The 17,235-nt window shown below is 38.7% G+C and overlaps 2 protein-coding genes across 4 annotated transcripts; both read right to left on the bottom strand.

Moving 5' to 3' along the window:
• Positions 1-1,766: 1,766 nt before the first annotated feature.
• LOC131336705 (indole-3-pyruvate monooxygenase YUCCA2-like) lies at positions 1,767-4,840 on the bottom strand. Of its 3 annotated transcripts, none has more exons than XM_058372641.1 (5): positions 3,960-4,840; positions 3,087-3,879; positions 2,542-2,790; positions 2,270-2,392; positions 1,767-2,169 (listed from the first exon to the last, which is right to left on the bottom strand). In XM_058372641.1, the coding sequence occupies exons 2-5, from the start codon at positions 3,783-3,785 to the stop codon at positions 1,933-1,935; spliced, it is 1,308 nt and encodes a 435-aa protein (XP_058228624.1). In that variant the 5' UTR covers positions 3,786-3,879; positions 3,960-4,840; the 3' UTR covers positions 1,767-1,932. The 3 variants fall into 3 exon arrangements, with proteins under 3 accessions (XP_058228624.1, XP_058228623.1, XP_058228622.1); XM_058372640.1 differs by having other exon boundaries at positions 3,087-3,871; XM_058372639.1 differs by having other exon boundaries at positions 3,087-4,840.
• A 1,269-nt stretch (positions 4,841-6,109) lies between these two features.
• On the bottom strand, positions 6,110-16,557 carry LOC131336704 (uncharacterized). Its single transcript, XM_058372638.1, has 9 exons — positions 16,339-16,557; positions 11,329-11,377; positions 10,148-10,236; positions 9,947-10,003; positions 9,752-9,814; positions 9,486-9,551; positions 8,614-8,700; positions 7,189-7,282; positions 6,110-6,949 (listed from the first exon to the last, which is right to left on the bottom strand). Exons 1-9 carry the CDS (start codon positions 16,441-16,443, stop codon positions 6,441-6,443), a joined length of 1,119 nt encoding a protein of 372 aa, XP_058228621.1. The 5' UTR covers positions 16,444-16,557; the 3' UTR covers positions 6,110-6,440.
• Between the last annotated feature and the right edge of the window lie 678 nt (positions 16,558-17,235).

Below are 17,235 nucleotides of genomic sequence, written 5' to 3'. Positions count from 1 at the left end.
TATAGTATAGAGTCTTTTTCATATCATATAACAAAGCCAAGGAGGGAGGGACCAGCCTCTTTTGCTAGTGGATCCCAGTTCATGATTGGCAGGACTATACTCTAGAGTCTAAATTGTACCACATTGACAGATTGGGACCATTTTTGCATAGTTTCTGACCCTAAAATACAGGTCTGAATATTCAGTTTCGCACAAAATAACCACTCTCTGCTTTTCACAGCCTCTTTTGGTACTTCTAAGGATTTTTTTTCAGTTCAAGTTTACTGGTTTGTGATGTTGGGATTTTGACGGTATCGTAGTATCAGGATTCAGAAAGATAAAAAGTTTGGTTCAATCTTTAAGAGGAAAGCATTTTAACAGAATAAAGACATGGCTTCTGAAGAGAACTATGAAGTGTTCTCATCTCAGATTTTGTGGTGGGATTTGTAGAGGGAAAAGAAAAGACAAGACAAGACAAGAAGATAGTGCGGTTCAGAAGCTAAGTTCATTTTTGTTTCCCTTGACAAATACATCCTCTAGATCATGATTCCGAAAAGCTATGTGCTACAAGTACGGACGTGATATATACGGACATTATACCGACACTCCGACACGCAAATTTAAAAATTGGTGAATCGTTTTTAAAACATATATGACACCATTTGTACCTGAAATCTTATTTATCATGACATCATTCACAAAATATTCCAACATAAACTTCATCCTCTATGTGTCTTCGTAATCAATAAACCATCATGTGTCACCCGAAAAACAAAGACTTTCCGAAGCTTTAACGAGAGTCTACTATACCACTTGTTTAACATCTCCGACTAGAGTGTCACGAGAGTGTTTGGAGCATTTTTTGAATGTTGAGAAAACATAGGACTCCTTGGCAGACGCATGTGTTGAGAGTGTCCGCCTCCTCAGGGTGTGGTGTTGGGAAACAATTCCCAGAATGACGCGTACAGATTAGACAACAAAAAAATATAAAATCCTACAAGGCAGAATTAGGGTTCTACCTCAACTCCATGCGACACGAACGCTGGTTGAACTTGTTATAGCATGCCTTGCTAGAAACCACGAATACTGCTTGACCGTACCTTACGATCTTCTATTGTATTCCCTGCACATCTAGAACACGAACCAAGTGTGGACTCTTTCATGATTTGTTTGCTCTCTCTAAGCCTACCTCTATTTTGTGAATAATAGAAAAACGTATAACTTACCTAGAGAGCATAACGTGTATATATAGGGCTACGATATGGACCTAAGGAGTAATAAGTCTGGGCTCCAAGTATAAATAAGAAAACCTAATCCTAGGGCTACGATATGGACCTAAGGAGTAATAAGTCTGGGCTCCAAGTATAAATAAGAAAACCTAATCCCACCAAGATTCTATTTCTTATTTCACTAATTATAATTCACCCCACTACAGAATTATAATTGCACTCCCATCCTTATCTCAATATAATACAAGCTTCATGATATTTAATAATCTCCCCACGTTAAGATTATAGATATCCGTTGATTAAAATAAATTACTAACATGTGGGAGTCCGAGACCGGCACATGACCTCCGGCGAAGTGTCCACGCTCCATACACTAACAGCTACTGGCTAGTGGAATTAGGATGAATGATTTTGAGATACCGAAGGTTCTGTATCTTGATATATATTCCAAACTACATTTACATTATCAAACTACTCCTGGAAAACTAGGTATTTAACTAAGTTACATCAATATTCCAGTAATTTTGGAAAACAAGCAATATTATCTCCAAGCAGATCAAACTCGTGAAAGTGGTGGCATACATTGTGTTCTACCTTTGACATCAAGCTGGCCTTGACTATAAACTAGTATACTCCAGCTCCAAGTCAGGTAATGCGTGAGTAGGAGCATGAACGAAAACGGAAGCGAGAGCATGAAAGCGACTTTCAAAAACATCCCATGGTGCTAAAACTCGTGAGAAATTTGTGAACTAGCGCATGCTACGCTCCGAGCTAGTCTTAAGTGCTTCAGTTCAGAGTTCCATTGGCTTGAAATATCTTTAGCTACTCTTTGTGCATCAAAGGAAACCCCCAACAAGCCTAGTTTTGTAAAACCCACACTGTATACTCCATTCATCCCCTTCCAGTTGTGGGGAAATGGCTTTTTCGGATAGCCATCTTCCCGGTTGAAGAAGTTTCCCTCCTTGAAAGAAAAAATAAGGTGAATGGTTAATATAGCAGTTGTAAAGATATGAAAAGGTAGAACACATAAGGAGCTAAATGCATAGAGAATTTGAATTTACCATTAGCCAAGAGGCTACATTACTTCTATAGCCTGTTGCTAGAATAATTGACTCATATTCATCTGATCTGCCATCCACAAACTCTACACCTCTGCTTGTGAATCTCTTTACGCCATCGACAATCTGAGAAATGAAAATTTGAGCTCTATTATGGCTGTTATAAAGGGTGTTTAATGGGCTACTTGGAAACTTTATTTAGGTTCTCAATAACTTCAGATTTTGTTAGTTGTGTTGATGAGGAAAAGCATGTAGATCGAAAATTTAGCACTAACCTTAATATGACCGGACTTTATTTTAGCAATAGTTCCGACATCCAAAACTGGTGTTTTTCCAGAAGTATTCTTGAGTTCAAGGGGGCCGATTTCAGGTCTTGTGATCCCCATTTGGCATATGTCTCCAAGGATTAACCTTGAACACAGGAGAAGGAACCGATCAACTAGTCTGACCGGAAACCATTTCAGTAACCGCATTGAAAGAGCAAAGGTGGATTGACCCAACACCTCTCTAGGCAAAACATGCAACTGCAAAATCATGACGAACGAAACAACGATTCATGAATTGTGTGAATCAGAACGCTTTCATGCCCCTAGAAGAAAAGGGATAAACCGTATGTTTTGGCAGAATATTAGAATGTAATGCATATGAAACACTTGTGGAAATTATCTTGCACTTATAAACGCTACACAATTCAGAACTTATTTGAGCGGAAGAAAACATGCGTGTCCGAAAATAGTAAAAATCGATTAACCGAGGTAGAAGCAGAACTGGAAACACAAAAACCAAAGTGGTGGAAAGATGACCGAATTAAATATTTTACCTTGTCTCTTACAACTACAGAAACTTGAGCACCACTGTTACAAAGGTCCAAACCAATCTCCATGCCTGAATTCCCACAACCCACAACTAAAACCTTACTTCCTTTAAAATCAGCTCCATTTTTGTACTCACTGGTGTGCAGTATATTTCCTCTGAACTCCGCGATTCCATCAATCTGTGGCAGCACCGGTTCTGCATTTTCCCCCGTTGCCACAATAAGCCACCGGCACATAAACTCAGAGTCATTGGTTTGGACTTGCCATAGCCCCATTGTCCCGTCGTACTTAGCTCGTTTAACTTCCTTTCCAAACAAGGGCTCAATTGAGAAATGCTCCGCGTAAGCCTCCACGTAGCAAATGAACTGTTGTTTTTCCGCGTACGATGGAATATCTGGAGGGAACGGAAAATGAGGAAGTTTGCAGAATTCCTTTGGGAGGTGGAGTTTTAGGCGATCGTATGTTTTCAGTTTCCACAGAGATGCTAGACAATTCTCTTTCTCTATGATCAAGAAAGGGACCTCCATTTTCTTGAGGCATGCGGCTGCAGCTAGTCCAGAAGGTCCAGCACCGATAATCACTGGTCCCGGTACCCAAACACGCTTCAAGACTGAGTTCATCTGTTCAATGATCATTCCATTAGCCGTGAAAACAGCGTTATGGTCCGAACAAGATTTGGCTTTTTTCCGCGTAAGATTGATCATGAGGGGAAGCTTTCTAGGAGGAGGAAGTAAAATGGAAAACAAAATTTGCAAGGCCTATTCAAATGTAATTTGAAGTTATTATGCTCCTGAAAAACTAGCAAAAGTTCAGTTTAGTCAGGTATATGGAAGTGAAAGAAGGAGTACTTCACAATCAAGGAGTGAGGAAAGAAGTACCAAAAGAAGTGTCCTTGCAAAAAGTTGATTGCTGACTTGCCCATGTGCTGGCCGTTCCCTTAAAATGGAGAATTTTCTGCTTGTTTTGATGGGCATAATTTTTTTTTTCACACCAATATACATCGGCGGGATTGGGGGAGTTAGTGAGTTAGTAGGTTAGTCAACAAGGGGTCCAGAGGCCATCCATAGCCCTGAACCCCAAATGCGCCTCCTGTGGGGCTCAAACCACGGCCTCCATTGGGGAAGCCTATGCTGCACACCAACTGAGACAGCTGGGTTTGGCAAAGAGATGAATGCAGAAATGATGTGCATAATTTAAAGAGGTCAATTTCTTTGGTTTTTTTGGAAGTATAGGTACATGTACCGCAAAAAAAAGGAAGTACAGGTACAGAATTGAGGGGTTTAAACTGGGAAATAATTCCGAAGGGAAAAAATATTACAACTGGAGAAACACAACTTCTACCTTGTCCTGAGACAGGACATAGGATTATAGTCATTGGAGAGATTAGATTGTAGTATGTTAGATACAGTGCCTTGAGAATGTGGTATTTCTAAGAGCTCCTCCTCACTGGCCGCTCCGGCATTAGGAAGGTCCGCCGTCCAGGTGGAGCTCAAATGGAAATAACCTCCCTATGAGGACTGTCAACCATTTTTCCCGATAAAACCGCCCATCATTCACAACACTCCACCGTACACTCTAGATCGGCCAGTTGAATTGGCTAATTCTAATACCTTCACTATTAATCCAAATTAAAATTCCCGTATTTGAACAATAAGACTGGCCTCAGTTGAAAATGGATTGATGTATAGTTTGGTCAACCCACTAGATTTTGCTTCGGTTTAGCGGAGAGGACAACGAGATATCCAAAAAAAAAAGAGGGACAATTAGATATAGTTGTAGACAAAGATATGAAAATACTAGTTAAGACCATATGTGAAGAGGATTTGAATCTTGATGAATGTGGTTCTCATATGGAAAGAAACATGTGAATTTTCAACCAGTGGCAATTGGAATATTCTTTTCTTTTTGCACATTCTTAGGTGGGAGATGGAACAGCAAAACAATAATTTAGTTGACATTCTAGGAGAATCGAATTCGACCTAATATCCTTTCCAATGTTCGGAATGCACGTGATGCTTAAACATGCAGTTCTTGGTACTGCAAGAAAAGAGATCAGATAAAGTTGGGTGTCTAGTCAATGCTTTTCCTTAAAGCAGTTCCATAGTAATCTTTTGATGGAGTTAGGTTTTCCGGTGGCCCTATCTTCTAGCGTTTGTCTGATAATCGTTAAGCATTGTAACCTTTTGATGTTAGTTTTCGACTGATTGACTTTATGTTTACCTAAAAGGGATTGCTTGGTATTCGACTTTGGTAGCAGCATGTAAGTTTATTTGAAAGAACAGTGATATCATCGATTTGAACACAAATTCAATGAACTGCTTATTCAAGTTGTGATAGACAACTTATTCTTCTTTGCCTGATCTCCATTGTGAGTTGTTTATTTGACTGCACCCAATCTCCAACTTCCTGCGAACTATAAGTATACATTCTACTGTCAACTAAACACTTCGTGTGGTGAGATACTTATCCACGAGAAATTTTTGGGTGCCAAGCGGGTACCACCACGGTGATCCCAACCGTCCAAATGTGTTTTGGATAGCCCATATTTATTCCCACTCTCCCCTCACCCCACCACTCTCCCCTCTTTTTGGTGGGACGAAGGGAGAGAGAGGGAATAAATCTGAACCGTCCAAAAGTGTTTTGGACAGCTTGAATTACCGACGGGATACCACATGTGGGTACCCGTCCAGCACCCACAAACTTCTCCTTATCCACACCTTTGGTCAGTTATGTCCAGCATTCGTATTTGCAACTGACCAGAATTTGCCCCTTGCCTGTTTGTTAAAGCTATGGAAGAATTAACACATGACGACAGACAGCCATCTTGATGTGCAACTTGCACCATATATAGGTTTTTCAAGGACCAATAACTAAGATAAGGAATGGCAAAAATGAATATAAGAGCTTCTGTTTCAAAATTTTGTGAAAATATCGTGCATGGCAGGATTAGAGTAATTTGCGACCTAAGAAAAAAGAGACACTAAAAGACCTAATGTACAAGCTAAAAAGGCACACACAATGACCAGGATTCGGTTTTGCTACAATGATCTTCAAACTAGGAGGCAGCATCTCATCAGTCACAGAGTTGAACTTTCCTATAAAGTAGAACATGATAACATATGACAAAAGCCATCCTGACATAACAAAAGAATCCTGAGGAAAATTTCGCAAAGCTTGAAATCTTAACTGCCTTGCCAGTCAGGATAGATGCTGATAAAGATTAGAAACGGGCAGTAAGTTACAATTTCCAATCCATACGATCCTAATTTTTAAGTCTAATAACAAACTAAAGTTAGGACTATTAAATGAAAAATGGCCATTGCATTTTGAGCTACGCGTATTCGGATCAACTTTCAACTTCATGATGGAGGCGGAGGTGGAGGAGCATTTGGTGGGGGAGGTGGTGGCATTGACATCTGAGGCATAGAAGGGAGCCTCCCGGCCAACTGCTGAGGGGGTGGCGGTGGTCGCCAAAGAGGAAGAGGTGGAGGGGCAACCATTCCAGCTGGTGGTGGAGGCGGCCTTGAAAATGCTTGAGGCGGGGCCGGCATGCTCTGGGGAGGCGGCCTGAACTGCTGAAGGGGGGGTGGTGGGAATGTTTGAGGAGGTTGCTGCGGCTGCCCCTGCCAAGACGGTGGTGGTCCAGACATTTGCATGGGAGGGAAGACACCGCCAACTTGTGGAGGTGGTGGTCGGAATGCCATTGGTGGTGGAGGAACAGATCCATTGGCAAAAGGGCGTGGAGGAAGTGGAGTACCCAGAGTGCCATTGGGACGAGGAGCACTGGAAAGCGTAGGAGGCCCACTTGCAAACAAGGTGTGGGGCCTGCTTTTTTGGGCACCTGGATTGCTGGCAGCCAAAACTCGTTCTACATTTTAGCACATGAGAGTATAAGTAATGCTCTCTAGAAATTCATAAATCCAAAATTCGTCATGGGCACAGTACTAAAACGACAAGACAATTTGGCTTTCAACCCTTTACACCACCCAAAACAATATTCAAGAAAGACTAATCCAGAATTTCAATTACTTTCAAGTTGACTAGCTACCAAAATAAGAATCGTAATTCCATGAAAACAAATCTGAAAATACAGAGAGAAGCCATTACCTGCAGGGGTACCATGTCGCTCGCCTTTGGTGTCTTTTTTGTATGCATATGATACTGTAATCTGCCGGTTGCAAAGATATTGACCATTCATGGCCTGCACAAAAGTGTTAGTTTATTTTGAATCAACTCTTAAATTTGACCAAAATGAATCATTACATTTATCAAGCTATTACATGCCATTGATTTCCACCAGACATATTTTTACATAACAGTATTGTTCACAAACAGGAAGGATGACCAGGTTATTTGTTCAGCGATCCTTATTGTTCGGATGAACAGAGGTAGACATAAGAAAGTACAATACAATACGATCTACTTGTTAATTTATTCAAACCCTCTCTAAAGAAAGGCAATGATGCTGAAATCTACGGTCATCCTCCTAGAAGTTCCCATGTTATCTAGTTAACTATCACAGATCACAAATCTTACTCAAATTTGAAGAAAATTCCACATGCTCTTATACTAGAATTAACAACACAACATAAAATAGAAGGAATTGCAGCAAAGTAGAAAGCGACTCCACAAAATGAAATCAAAAGCAGAGATAGAAGAAGAGGCAGAAAGAGAGAAGGAAAATGAGGAAAAAAATTTAGACAGTGCAAGACAGCCATTTTAGAATATAACAGGCTTGTTGTCTGACTATTATCTATCAATCAACGGGAAAAAAAGATATTAGAACTGATAGAAAAAAGAGCTAACAAAATCATTTACAAAATCAAAATGATTTAACAGCAATGCTGGTCAATGAAAAGAGATCTGATGTTTTCGTTCAAATCATATGAATCCAAATTCCAAACTAAGCTAAGAGAGAAAATTAAATAACATCCACAGCAACAAAAAAGTAAAATGACCAATAGGGCGTAGTCATTCATGAAAAGAGGACCAAGATTTTCTTCTGATGAAATACATTTGACAGTGCGGGAACCCTAACTCATACTTCCTACATTTGATGCAAACATTTCAATCTCCAAGCTATGGCAACTTCTGTGTAATATCCAACATAAGCAGCAGAAAACAACACCACGTTTACTGATCAAAACTGCCCAATAACAAAACTGCGTTCTCACACAAAGAGGTTTCGAAATTTGACTGGCAAAAACAATTACGCCTCCGATGGTTGAACACTTGAACCACTAGCTCAAGCAGTATTTCATCAACTAGGCTATAAAGATAGGACCATTTATTTGCGGTTCGAATGCGCTGCAGGAATATGCTTGGCCCTCTGGTCCAGGTTCTCTGAAACATTATAAGTACGACTCTGTACATCATGCACAAAATGTTTTCCCTAAAACAAAGAATACAAAATCCAACAAAACCTAGAAGTGATGGCCCTAGATTCAGTATGAACATGAGAACAAACAAGAGCCATATGACCTAAAATTGACTCATTGCCAGGTACAAGCCAAAAGAGTAAAAGACAAGTACCTCTATTGCTGCATCAGAAGCCTCAAAAGAGTCATAACTAATGAAACCAAAACCACGGGAGTTCCCTGTCTCGGGATCTCTCATTATCTGAAACAGAAATGGAACAGTGAAACATCAGAATCCAAAAGCAAATGAGCATCGGTAGGAAGTAGTACAACAAGAAGATCGTTCCGGTGTGAGGAACATGGTATGCTACATGCTCGAAAATTGTTGAATGAAAGGGTAGGCTTCGACACATTTGATTATTAGGATGTACTTTCAAACAAAATCCACTAGAAACGGTTATATTTTTCAAATTATAGGTGTAAACATATTTGTAGGAGCATTATGACCAATATTTTATAGCATTTTGTCATGCCAAAGCTCCATCCTCACTAAATTTCAGCTTATTACACCTATTTTTTTGTTCCAATGAAAGCATGCTAAGGAACTAAAGAGGACAAACTTCGTAGATCGCCTTGGGATCGTCAAACAAAGATGTACCATGTTGCAGAGCTTGCGTTACAAACACAAATCGGTAGGGCATTAGTATTTTTTGGAAACACAGATGAATTTTACTCTGTTGCTGACGCGGCAAGATTGTACTACAAACATTGTCAATGGTATGTCCTGTAGACAAAGTCATATCCAAGTACCAATTACAAAAGCTATACGGCCAAGTTCTCTTCGGTTCATACAATTACGGATAACGCAAACAGTGGATCAAAAATGACCATAATACGCACAAAAAACAACATGCGGGAATAAAAATCAAGAGGATGGAAGAATGTTTTCTCAAAGTCGTGTGTACCGTCAATAGACAATAGACAGTAAACAAAGAACAAAACAACACCAGACAAAAGACAAAAGACAAAAGACAAAGGAGGACCAACCTTGGGGTTTGTAACAATGACTCCGAATGCACTGAAAGTATCATATAAAAGTTTCTCATCCACATCCTGCAAAGAATATCAAAATCAATTAAATTAGTGAAAGAATGGCATGGGCATAGCGGAATACGCAAGGAATTGCAGTGACGCATTATGGTAACAAAATGTTCAAAGAAGATCCTTGTGTGTAGTTGTTTCTGTATCTTCTTCTGTTTTGTGTGTGTGCATGTGTGTCGTCGGCAAGTAGGTTCAAGAATCTCATTTCTTACAGGATCAAGGTTTCCAACAAAAAGGTTAGCTCCAACATCCAAGCTCTTCTTATCTTGGGATGCCTGAAACCCAAAACCAAATATAAAACAATTCATCATATTTCTATCTAACTCAAGAAGGGTCTAATTTGAACCACAAATGCCCCCAAATGTAAGCATAACGACAGAAAACACTTCATAAGTAGGCTAACTCACCTTATTCACCCGTATAGGCTTTCCATAAAGTTTAATCATATTCAGTACTTTTATTGCCTGCATTACAAAACAAAACAGCACCACTGATAAATAATAACAAACAAAACAGGAAAGAGAAACCAAAACTCACTATGACCCCTGATCTACATAACAGTTAAGAGGATATAGAGAACACCATTAAGCAATTAAAGCACAGCTTACATAATCAGCATCCTCTTCACTTCGGAATTCAACAAAGCCATATCCTTGATGAAGGTTGGTGACTCTATCTTTGGGAACATACACATTTACTGAAACAGAAAGGAAAACAATTACACTTGTGTGTTGAAATCCATAGGATCTCCTCCAAGGGAATTCTTCTGAAGACAAATGCATTAAAAAAAACAGAAAAGAGGTTGGAAAAACTCACAATAAATACAAATAAACAATAGTGCATGCCAATAATTATGACTAATGTGCATGAGAACACTATTACTGAGACTATGAGAGTATATCTGCAATTCATATGTTTTCTACAGTTAAATCTTATGTCACCAAAGAAAACCCTTGAAGATATGAATTAAAGAGATTCAGATCTCAGAACGTCCATAACAAGTATGGGAAAAAGATGAAGACTGCATAATAACCCACATCTTGGATAGTAGTACAAATTATGCCTTTGCCTATCTTTATACTATAAATCATAGGATAATTCTCCAGCGTTTCATTTGCATTTTAGCTTCAGCATAATGAGTTTGAAAGATTCATCCTTTTGCTTCTGTGTTATAGTTACCTGCTTTTTAAACAATCTATATTCTGCACAGAAACAAATGGATGCCAATGCTGCAACCCCAAAAATTTATCTCCGGGAACCACTTAGAACTATAAAGTTTATTATAGTGTAATAAACAATTTCCAAAGGAAAGATAGATTCTAATTGTAGATTTGATAGCCTTAGTAACTGCAAATTTCAAAATACTTGGATTGACACAAAAGCAAAAACAGTCAAAACCAACAAATAGATGACATTACATATTTTAAATTTTGCTACGGAATACAAAATGAATAATATGCATTACATGCATCTTGGCAAGAAGAAGTGGCGCAGATTCAAATTCATGCTGGCTTTGATGACTGCTATAATCGCAATAAGGAGAAGTAAGAAAGGGAGCATGCAGAAGAGAGCAAGAACATGAAAGCATAATTCTATGAATTTAGAACAGTGGGGAAAAACATATGCACGGGAAAATTGTACTTGAAGAACACGTAAAGAGGTGGCGTCATGGAATATAGCCAAGTCTGGTGAGATAGTGATGGCATTGCATCTGTCTAATCTTCACTTCAATACTTTATTTACTTATAGTAGTAAACATTTTCATGATCGTAAAAAAACCATAACCTACCAACTGGGCCTGCTTGAACAAACAACTCCCATAGTAACTCTTCAGTAACCTGCAAGGAGAAAGAGAACAAGTATTAGCTAGACTAGAAGTTCAACTATTCAGTGATGCAAATTGCTTGGGCTGCTAAGCACAAGAAGGCGAATTCAATTCTAAGAATATCCACAGCACACGAATAACGCACAGTATCCAGTCTTTCCCCTGCTAGAATTCTAGATTGACAAGGACAACATTAACAATATCCTTGAGGGGAAGAAAATTTTGGGCTCCTCAAGAGAACATAAAATTGATGGCTATGTGTGCAACGGCAATAAGAAAGAAAGAAAGAAAGATAGCAATGTGCCTGCTTAAAAAAGGTAATGACGAATTCAAATAGTAAACCAAGTTTGAATCCAAATATCCTACAAGTGATAACCGTAGTTCTCAAATTGAGAACCAAATAGTGAATCAAAGTTACCTTTTCCACTATCGTGAATTGTAATGAGTCGACTATACAAACACAAAAGAGAGTGGGTTTAAACATATTAAAGATATGTTTCGAACGATAAGTGCATGTGTAATGGGTAACACACTTGCTGACTTGCCTCTGTAAAAAGAAATGTGGGCGCAATCCCCAATATCACCAGTGATATAGCAAGTTGTATTATTGATAATCCCACGATTTATGACAACTCATAAGCGTCAACAAGAATATAAGATACATCACGCAAGAAGAGAAATTTCTTTCTTATATCACCGAAGTGAGATAAAGTCAACGGAAAAGCGTTCATGTAACTTAAACAAATCATTACATAATGAGGTAGCAAAACATAATTCTACAGTACCTCATACCGCAAAGAGTTAGTTACAAGTATCCATCCATACTAGTGTCAAAAACGACCATTTAAAACTGAAACTTACAAGACAATAACTCAGATTCCAAAATTTTCAGATATTTATACTAACAATTTTCATCGAGTGGGCGAACAATAAGGTATTTCACCATATTTATGTCATCCTAATACTCCTAACAAAGGGCCCACAATACCCAGATCACCGCCCTTTTTCATACATCTCACTTGATGAATTTGAAAATATTACATTTTCAAGTGAGACATGTCAATAAAATCAATAATTTGTTTGGCATATCGAACCAAATCATGCGATACACATCCCAAATCGTATGATTCTACTAGCGTATTGTGAATAGCCAATTCAGGTGATAACTTGATTATACTTGCACTGTTTTCTTAGCTCAGTTGAACTCGTAAGAATAATAATGGTTGTTTTCTTTTTATAAATAAACTACACAAGGCTAGAAGAAGAATGAATATTACCAGATCACATGAACTTGTAGAGATTTAGCAGTCAATAAAATATCAATACTTTAAGCCTTTAAGGTAAAAGCCGCCCTAGCTCATGGGAACCTCAAAATTAGCAGCAAATTCAAGCCACCACCCCTTGCATAGATTTAGAATTGTCAACACAACACCTAAAGAAATTGCAATCCAAGTGACTCCAAAGAGAACCTATTTCACGCCATTTTTTTATGCCAAACTTCCTTCCAGTCTCGCACATTGCTTCTGTTTTCTCCACCTCTCTCAAGATCTTCAGCTATGCACTTATTATGCTACAAATTTTCTTCAACGCGTTGACAAAGCTTAAGGCAAAAAAAGATCCATGTACGAGACAATGGTTGCTTTCTTTCAACATCACCTTAGTCAGGTTCATGCAACAAGCAGACAGGAATCAGGGCACATCCATGTTACATGAATTTTCTAAACGTATTTAGATACTCATGTGGGACACTTGAAACTCAAGTGAGGGTATGGGATGTGACCGACACCTCTATAGCCATACCCAATTTAGTCATTGAAATTCTCTAATTCTTATGATATTTGAAAATATGTTGTTTTAACTTTTCGTATGTCCATTTTTTCCCTTCACCCATTTGATGTCAAAAACATTCCTACATAATTTACAATAGATTGCTTATGTGTATCACACAAAAGACAATGGAAAAAATCAGGACATTGTCCTCGTACCCATACGTAATTTTTGGACACAATTAACCATGTATCTTTAGGTTTTGAATCTAGTATGGCCTGGTGGACATCCATAAAATATAGGAGCACATCCATAAAACAGAGTGCTACAGCACACATTCATGTTCCCAAGTCCATAAAACATAGGAGCACGTACATACACCATACTCGTTCTTTATAAATGGTCAAAAGTTAACATGTTGCGAGACATGGCAATGGCCGCGAGACGTACTAGTGCATACACCTAAAGGACAGCAGCATGGCACCCAGAAATTCAACTTGAAGATATCTCAAATCTTTGGATCAATCCAGCAACCCTCAAGTTAAAACCCTTGGTGACTTAGACTAAGAATTTGACCCCACTGAGGAACTATTGGGTGTTATGATTACCCAAACAATGCATGGATGCCACAAGAATCCTTTTTTGCATAAACCTTGTCATTTTTATCCAAAAGCAAGAAAGAGAGGGAACAAATACGACCTGTAGGACTTTTTCTGTAGTTTACTGATAGTGATAGTGTGTAGAGTTTCCCTCAGACCCTTGACTGATTGAAGCATTTTGAGACATTGAAAAACCATAGACCGTGAAGACATATAGGAGATAGCTTCTGACAGGTGTTTCCCTTTAATGACCCAACCACATCTGTAAATAATTTGGGTCAAAGACCCAACTATCACTCGATTTGGCTTTGACTTTCTCATCTGAAGATCATCATCCTTGTTCAGGCTAGAGCACGCAGCCCAACCTATTTTAGCTTTCACATAACCTTTTGGACAGGGTTTTAGGAGATGACTAAAAAACACTTCTAAGGCTTCCACGAATATTCCACCCAAACCATAATCACCTTGCCATCCTCAAACTCCATCTTTTCCCCTTCACTATTGACTGGCCATTGTTGGGTCCTGTTGGCTCCAAATAACGCCAGCACTATAATAAGATCCCTGTGTTTGCAGGATGAAACCACTACCACCTATCCGGCTGATAAGTAAACTAAGTCCACCGTATCTCTAATGGGATCTGGAATGCATTCTGCAATCGATACTACCAACCTTGCTTCTGCTCCCAAATGCCTTTGCTTGGGGCCCTGTAACTCAATCTCGAATTGCATCTATTTGGTCCATACAAGCTCTGGTCTGGTATGGTCCAAGTATATTTTAGCCTTGTTCATAAGTACTATTACAAGCACTTCTATTCAACTTGCGATGTAAGGGGCCAAGCTCTAACACATGTAAAGTCAAGACCAGTGTCAGTGTTCTCAACTTACAGGTCGTTCCAAGGTAAAACCGTGGTAAAAGTACATGTCCGTGTGTGAATCTATCTTGTCCTGGGACACCAGATCTTATCTTTCTTGCATTTTTCTATTGAGGGAGCATATGAATTTAAGAATTAGACACTCTAGGATATAAGTGTACAAACATCCAAAGGAAACCATAGCAATAGATGTGGTACAATTTTTTTGACGCTACACAATATATAAGTCATATGTTCCACATCAAGTCTATCATCTTAAAAAGCCAACTTTGTCCTATTGTTACAGCTGATATTATCCAGAAAGAAGAAATCAGAATCCTCTTTTGTACTGTCATGCACACTAGTAGAACTTAAATGTGTGAAACAATCATCTTTTCCCCTTTCTGCAGTATTCTTGAGCTTCGTAGGCTCCTCTGACCTGGAAGGTAAGTGGAAGAGTTGCTGCTAGAATGAAACTGCAGCCAAGGGTAGCGGTTCTTTGTTTGAGGAGTGACTTTTACTAGAGAGTTCTATTATAGCAGAGCTAACAGGTTTCATTAATAATAAAATCATATTATTCTAATCTGCTACCAGGCTGATTAGGAATTGACTTTACATAATGAGGAAACTTCCGCATTCAGCATTCGAGATATTTTAAGTTCATTTCTCTAATATAACGAATCATGAAAGTGCTTAAAAAGTGATACTCACCCACTGATAAAATTCAACATGGCAACTCTTACCCAAAGACACATACAGGATTTTAAGTAAATAATATGGAATTATGGGTTATGGAGAACTTCTGATACTAAAATCCAGAAAAAACATTCCACAACATTTTAAGGGCACGACTCAGCACTAGGTATGATCCAAAGACCACCCAAACTATCCACAATATAACCAATTTTTGTAACTACCACTTTTACTTTTTGCAAAGCGGTTAAATCCCATTATCTGGCAAAAAAATTGTAACCTTATCAAACCTAAAAACTTCTTGGTTAAATCTTACATCTTCAGAAATCTTAGTAGGCAATATCGTATATGTCACCCACCAAAACCTTGGACTGGCAAGCTTATATAATATTCTATGAACAACTTCATAAAAACATGTTTGTTTCCAAAACTTTGGCAAGCCCATCTTAGGTCCACCCTTCCTATCGCGGGTGGAACTCAAAACCATTGTATTCGTGAGCCAGTACAGTTTCTATCGCGCTAACTTTCTTGTGCATAAAACCAAGCACAATCCAGTAGTTCCAATATTTACACAAAGCCTTCTCTATCAGCAGTAAAGATACTAATTTCGACAAAATCTAATTTCTTACCGCGCAAGGGGCAACAATAGAGTAAACACACTTCGTAATCTTGTAAAGAACAGACTACCCTCCAATGACGTTTCCAAGTTTCAACCTCATTGGTACGGAAACAAAGAAAAAGAACTTGAAACCAACCATAGTTAACACGTTTTAGAGAGGCTTGGTTCTAAAGCCTACTTTCTAACTTTCTTGTGCATAAAACCGAGCACAATCCAGTAGTTTCAATATTTACACAAAGCCTTCTCTATCAGCAGTCAAGATGCCCCAATTTCGACAAAATAAAAATTCTAACCACGCAAGTGGCAACAATAGAGTAAACCCTAATCAACCATAGTTGGACACGTTTTAGAGAGGCTTTGTTCTAAACCCTAGTTTCAACCTTGCTTGGGAATACAGTGGCTTGATAACAGGTATACAAGGAATGGAGAAAATTAAGGAGAAAAACCTGAGGATCGAGATTGCCGACGTAAGAGGTGGCATCTTGGTTCCTCTCGGCGGAGTGCTGGCCGATGAGGTTAGCTCCGACGCCCGGAGCTATTCGAGTTGTCATCGCCTCTCTCTCTTCTCTCTATCTTCCGGCTCGTCCCGTAAGTTCAACTATGGCTTTTGTGTTTCGAACTAGGGAAGCTTTTGGTTTTGGGTTTTGAGGTTTAACGATTGGATATATATATATATATATATATATATATATACACGCACGGCCGATTCCGTAAACAACTAATTAAATATTTAAAAAAATATTTCAAATTTCAATTTCATAGTTTTTATCAAATTTTATTATCCGAACCATTCCATATGTGCAGAATATAATTTTAAGAGTGATTACGAGAAATTAGCAAAAATATGACCGATAAATACTTGTTTTAAGTATTTTTTAATTGAACCGTTCATCAAATTTAAGCTAAAAACTGCTCGGATCAAGCCCTTCCTGGTCATTTTTTTGTTGATTTTTTTTGTACCCTTAAAATTACGTTTTGATCACATTGAGTGGCTCAGATCATTAAAATTTAATTAAAAACTATGATGTAATTTTTTAGGTGTCTAATTAGTTGTTTTGGAATCGCCTTTTATATAATATATATATACTAGATCCTTCACATCCTGTGATGTCATCTTCTCCAAAAGCTCCCTCACGAAGCGATCCCTCACCGGTGATGAAGACGTGATGGCGAGATGGCGAGATGAAGCGCTGTTTCTAAGCAAAAGGTTATGGGGCTCCTGACAGCATCTGGGTCGCGTTCTAAGATTGTCATGGCTTTGTCCCGATCCCCTTTGATTGCAGCTTTTTGCAAGGCTAGACAAAGGGGCCCTTCCTTATGCTTTTTTTCGAGAGAGAGAGAGA

This window comes from Rhododendron vialii, chromosome 8a (assembly GCF_030253575.1).
Source record: "Rhododendron vialii isolate Sample 1 chromosome 8a, ASM3025357v1".
Lineage (NCBI taxonomy): Eukaryota > Viridiplantae > Streptophyta > Magnoliopsida > Ericales > Ericaceae > Rhododendron > Rhododendron vialii.
The sequence above is the reverse complement of the archived record's forward strand: the minus strand, read 5'-3'. Positions and strand labels throughout refer to the sequence as shown.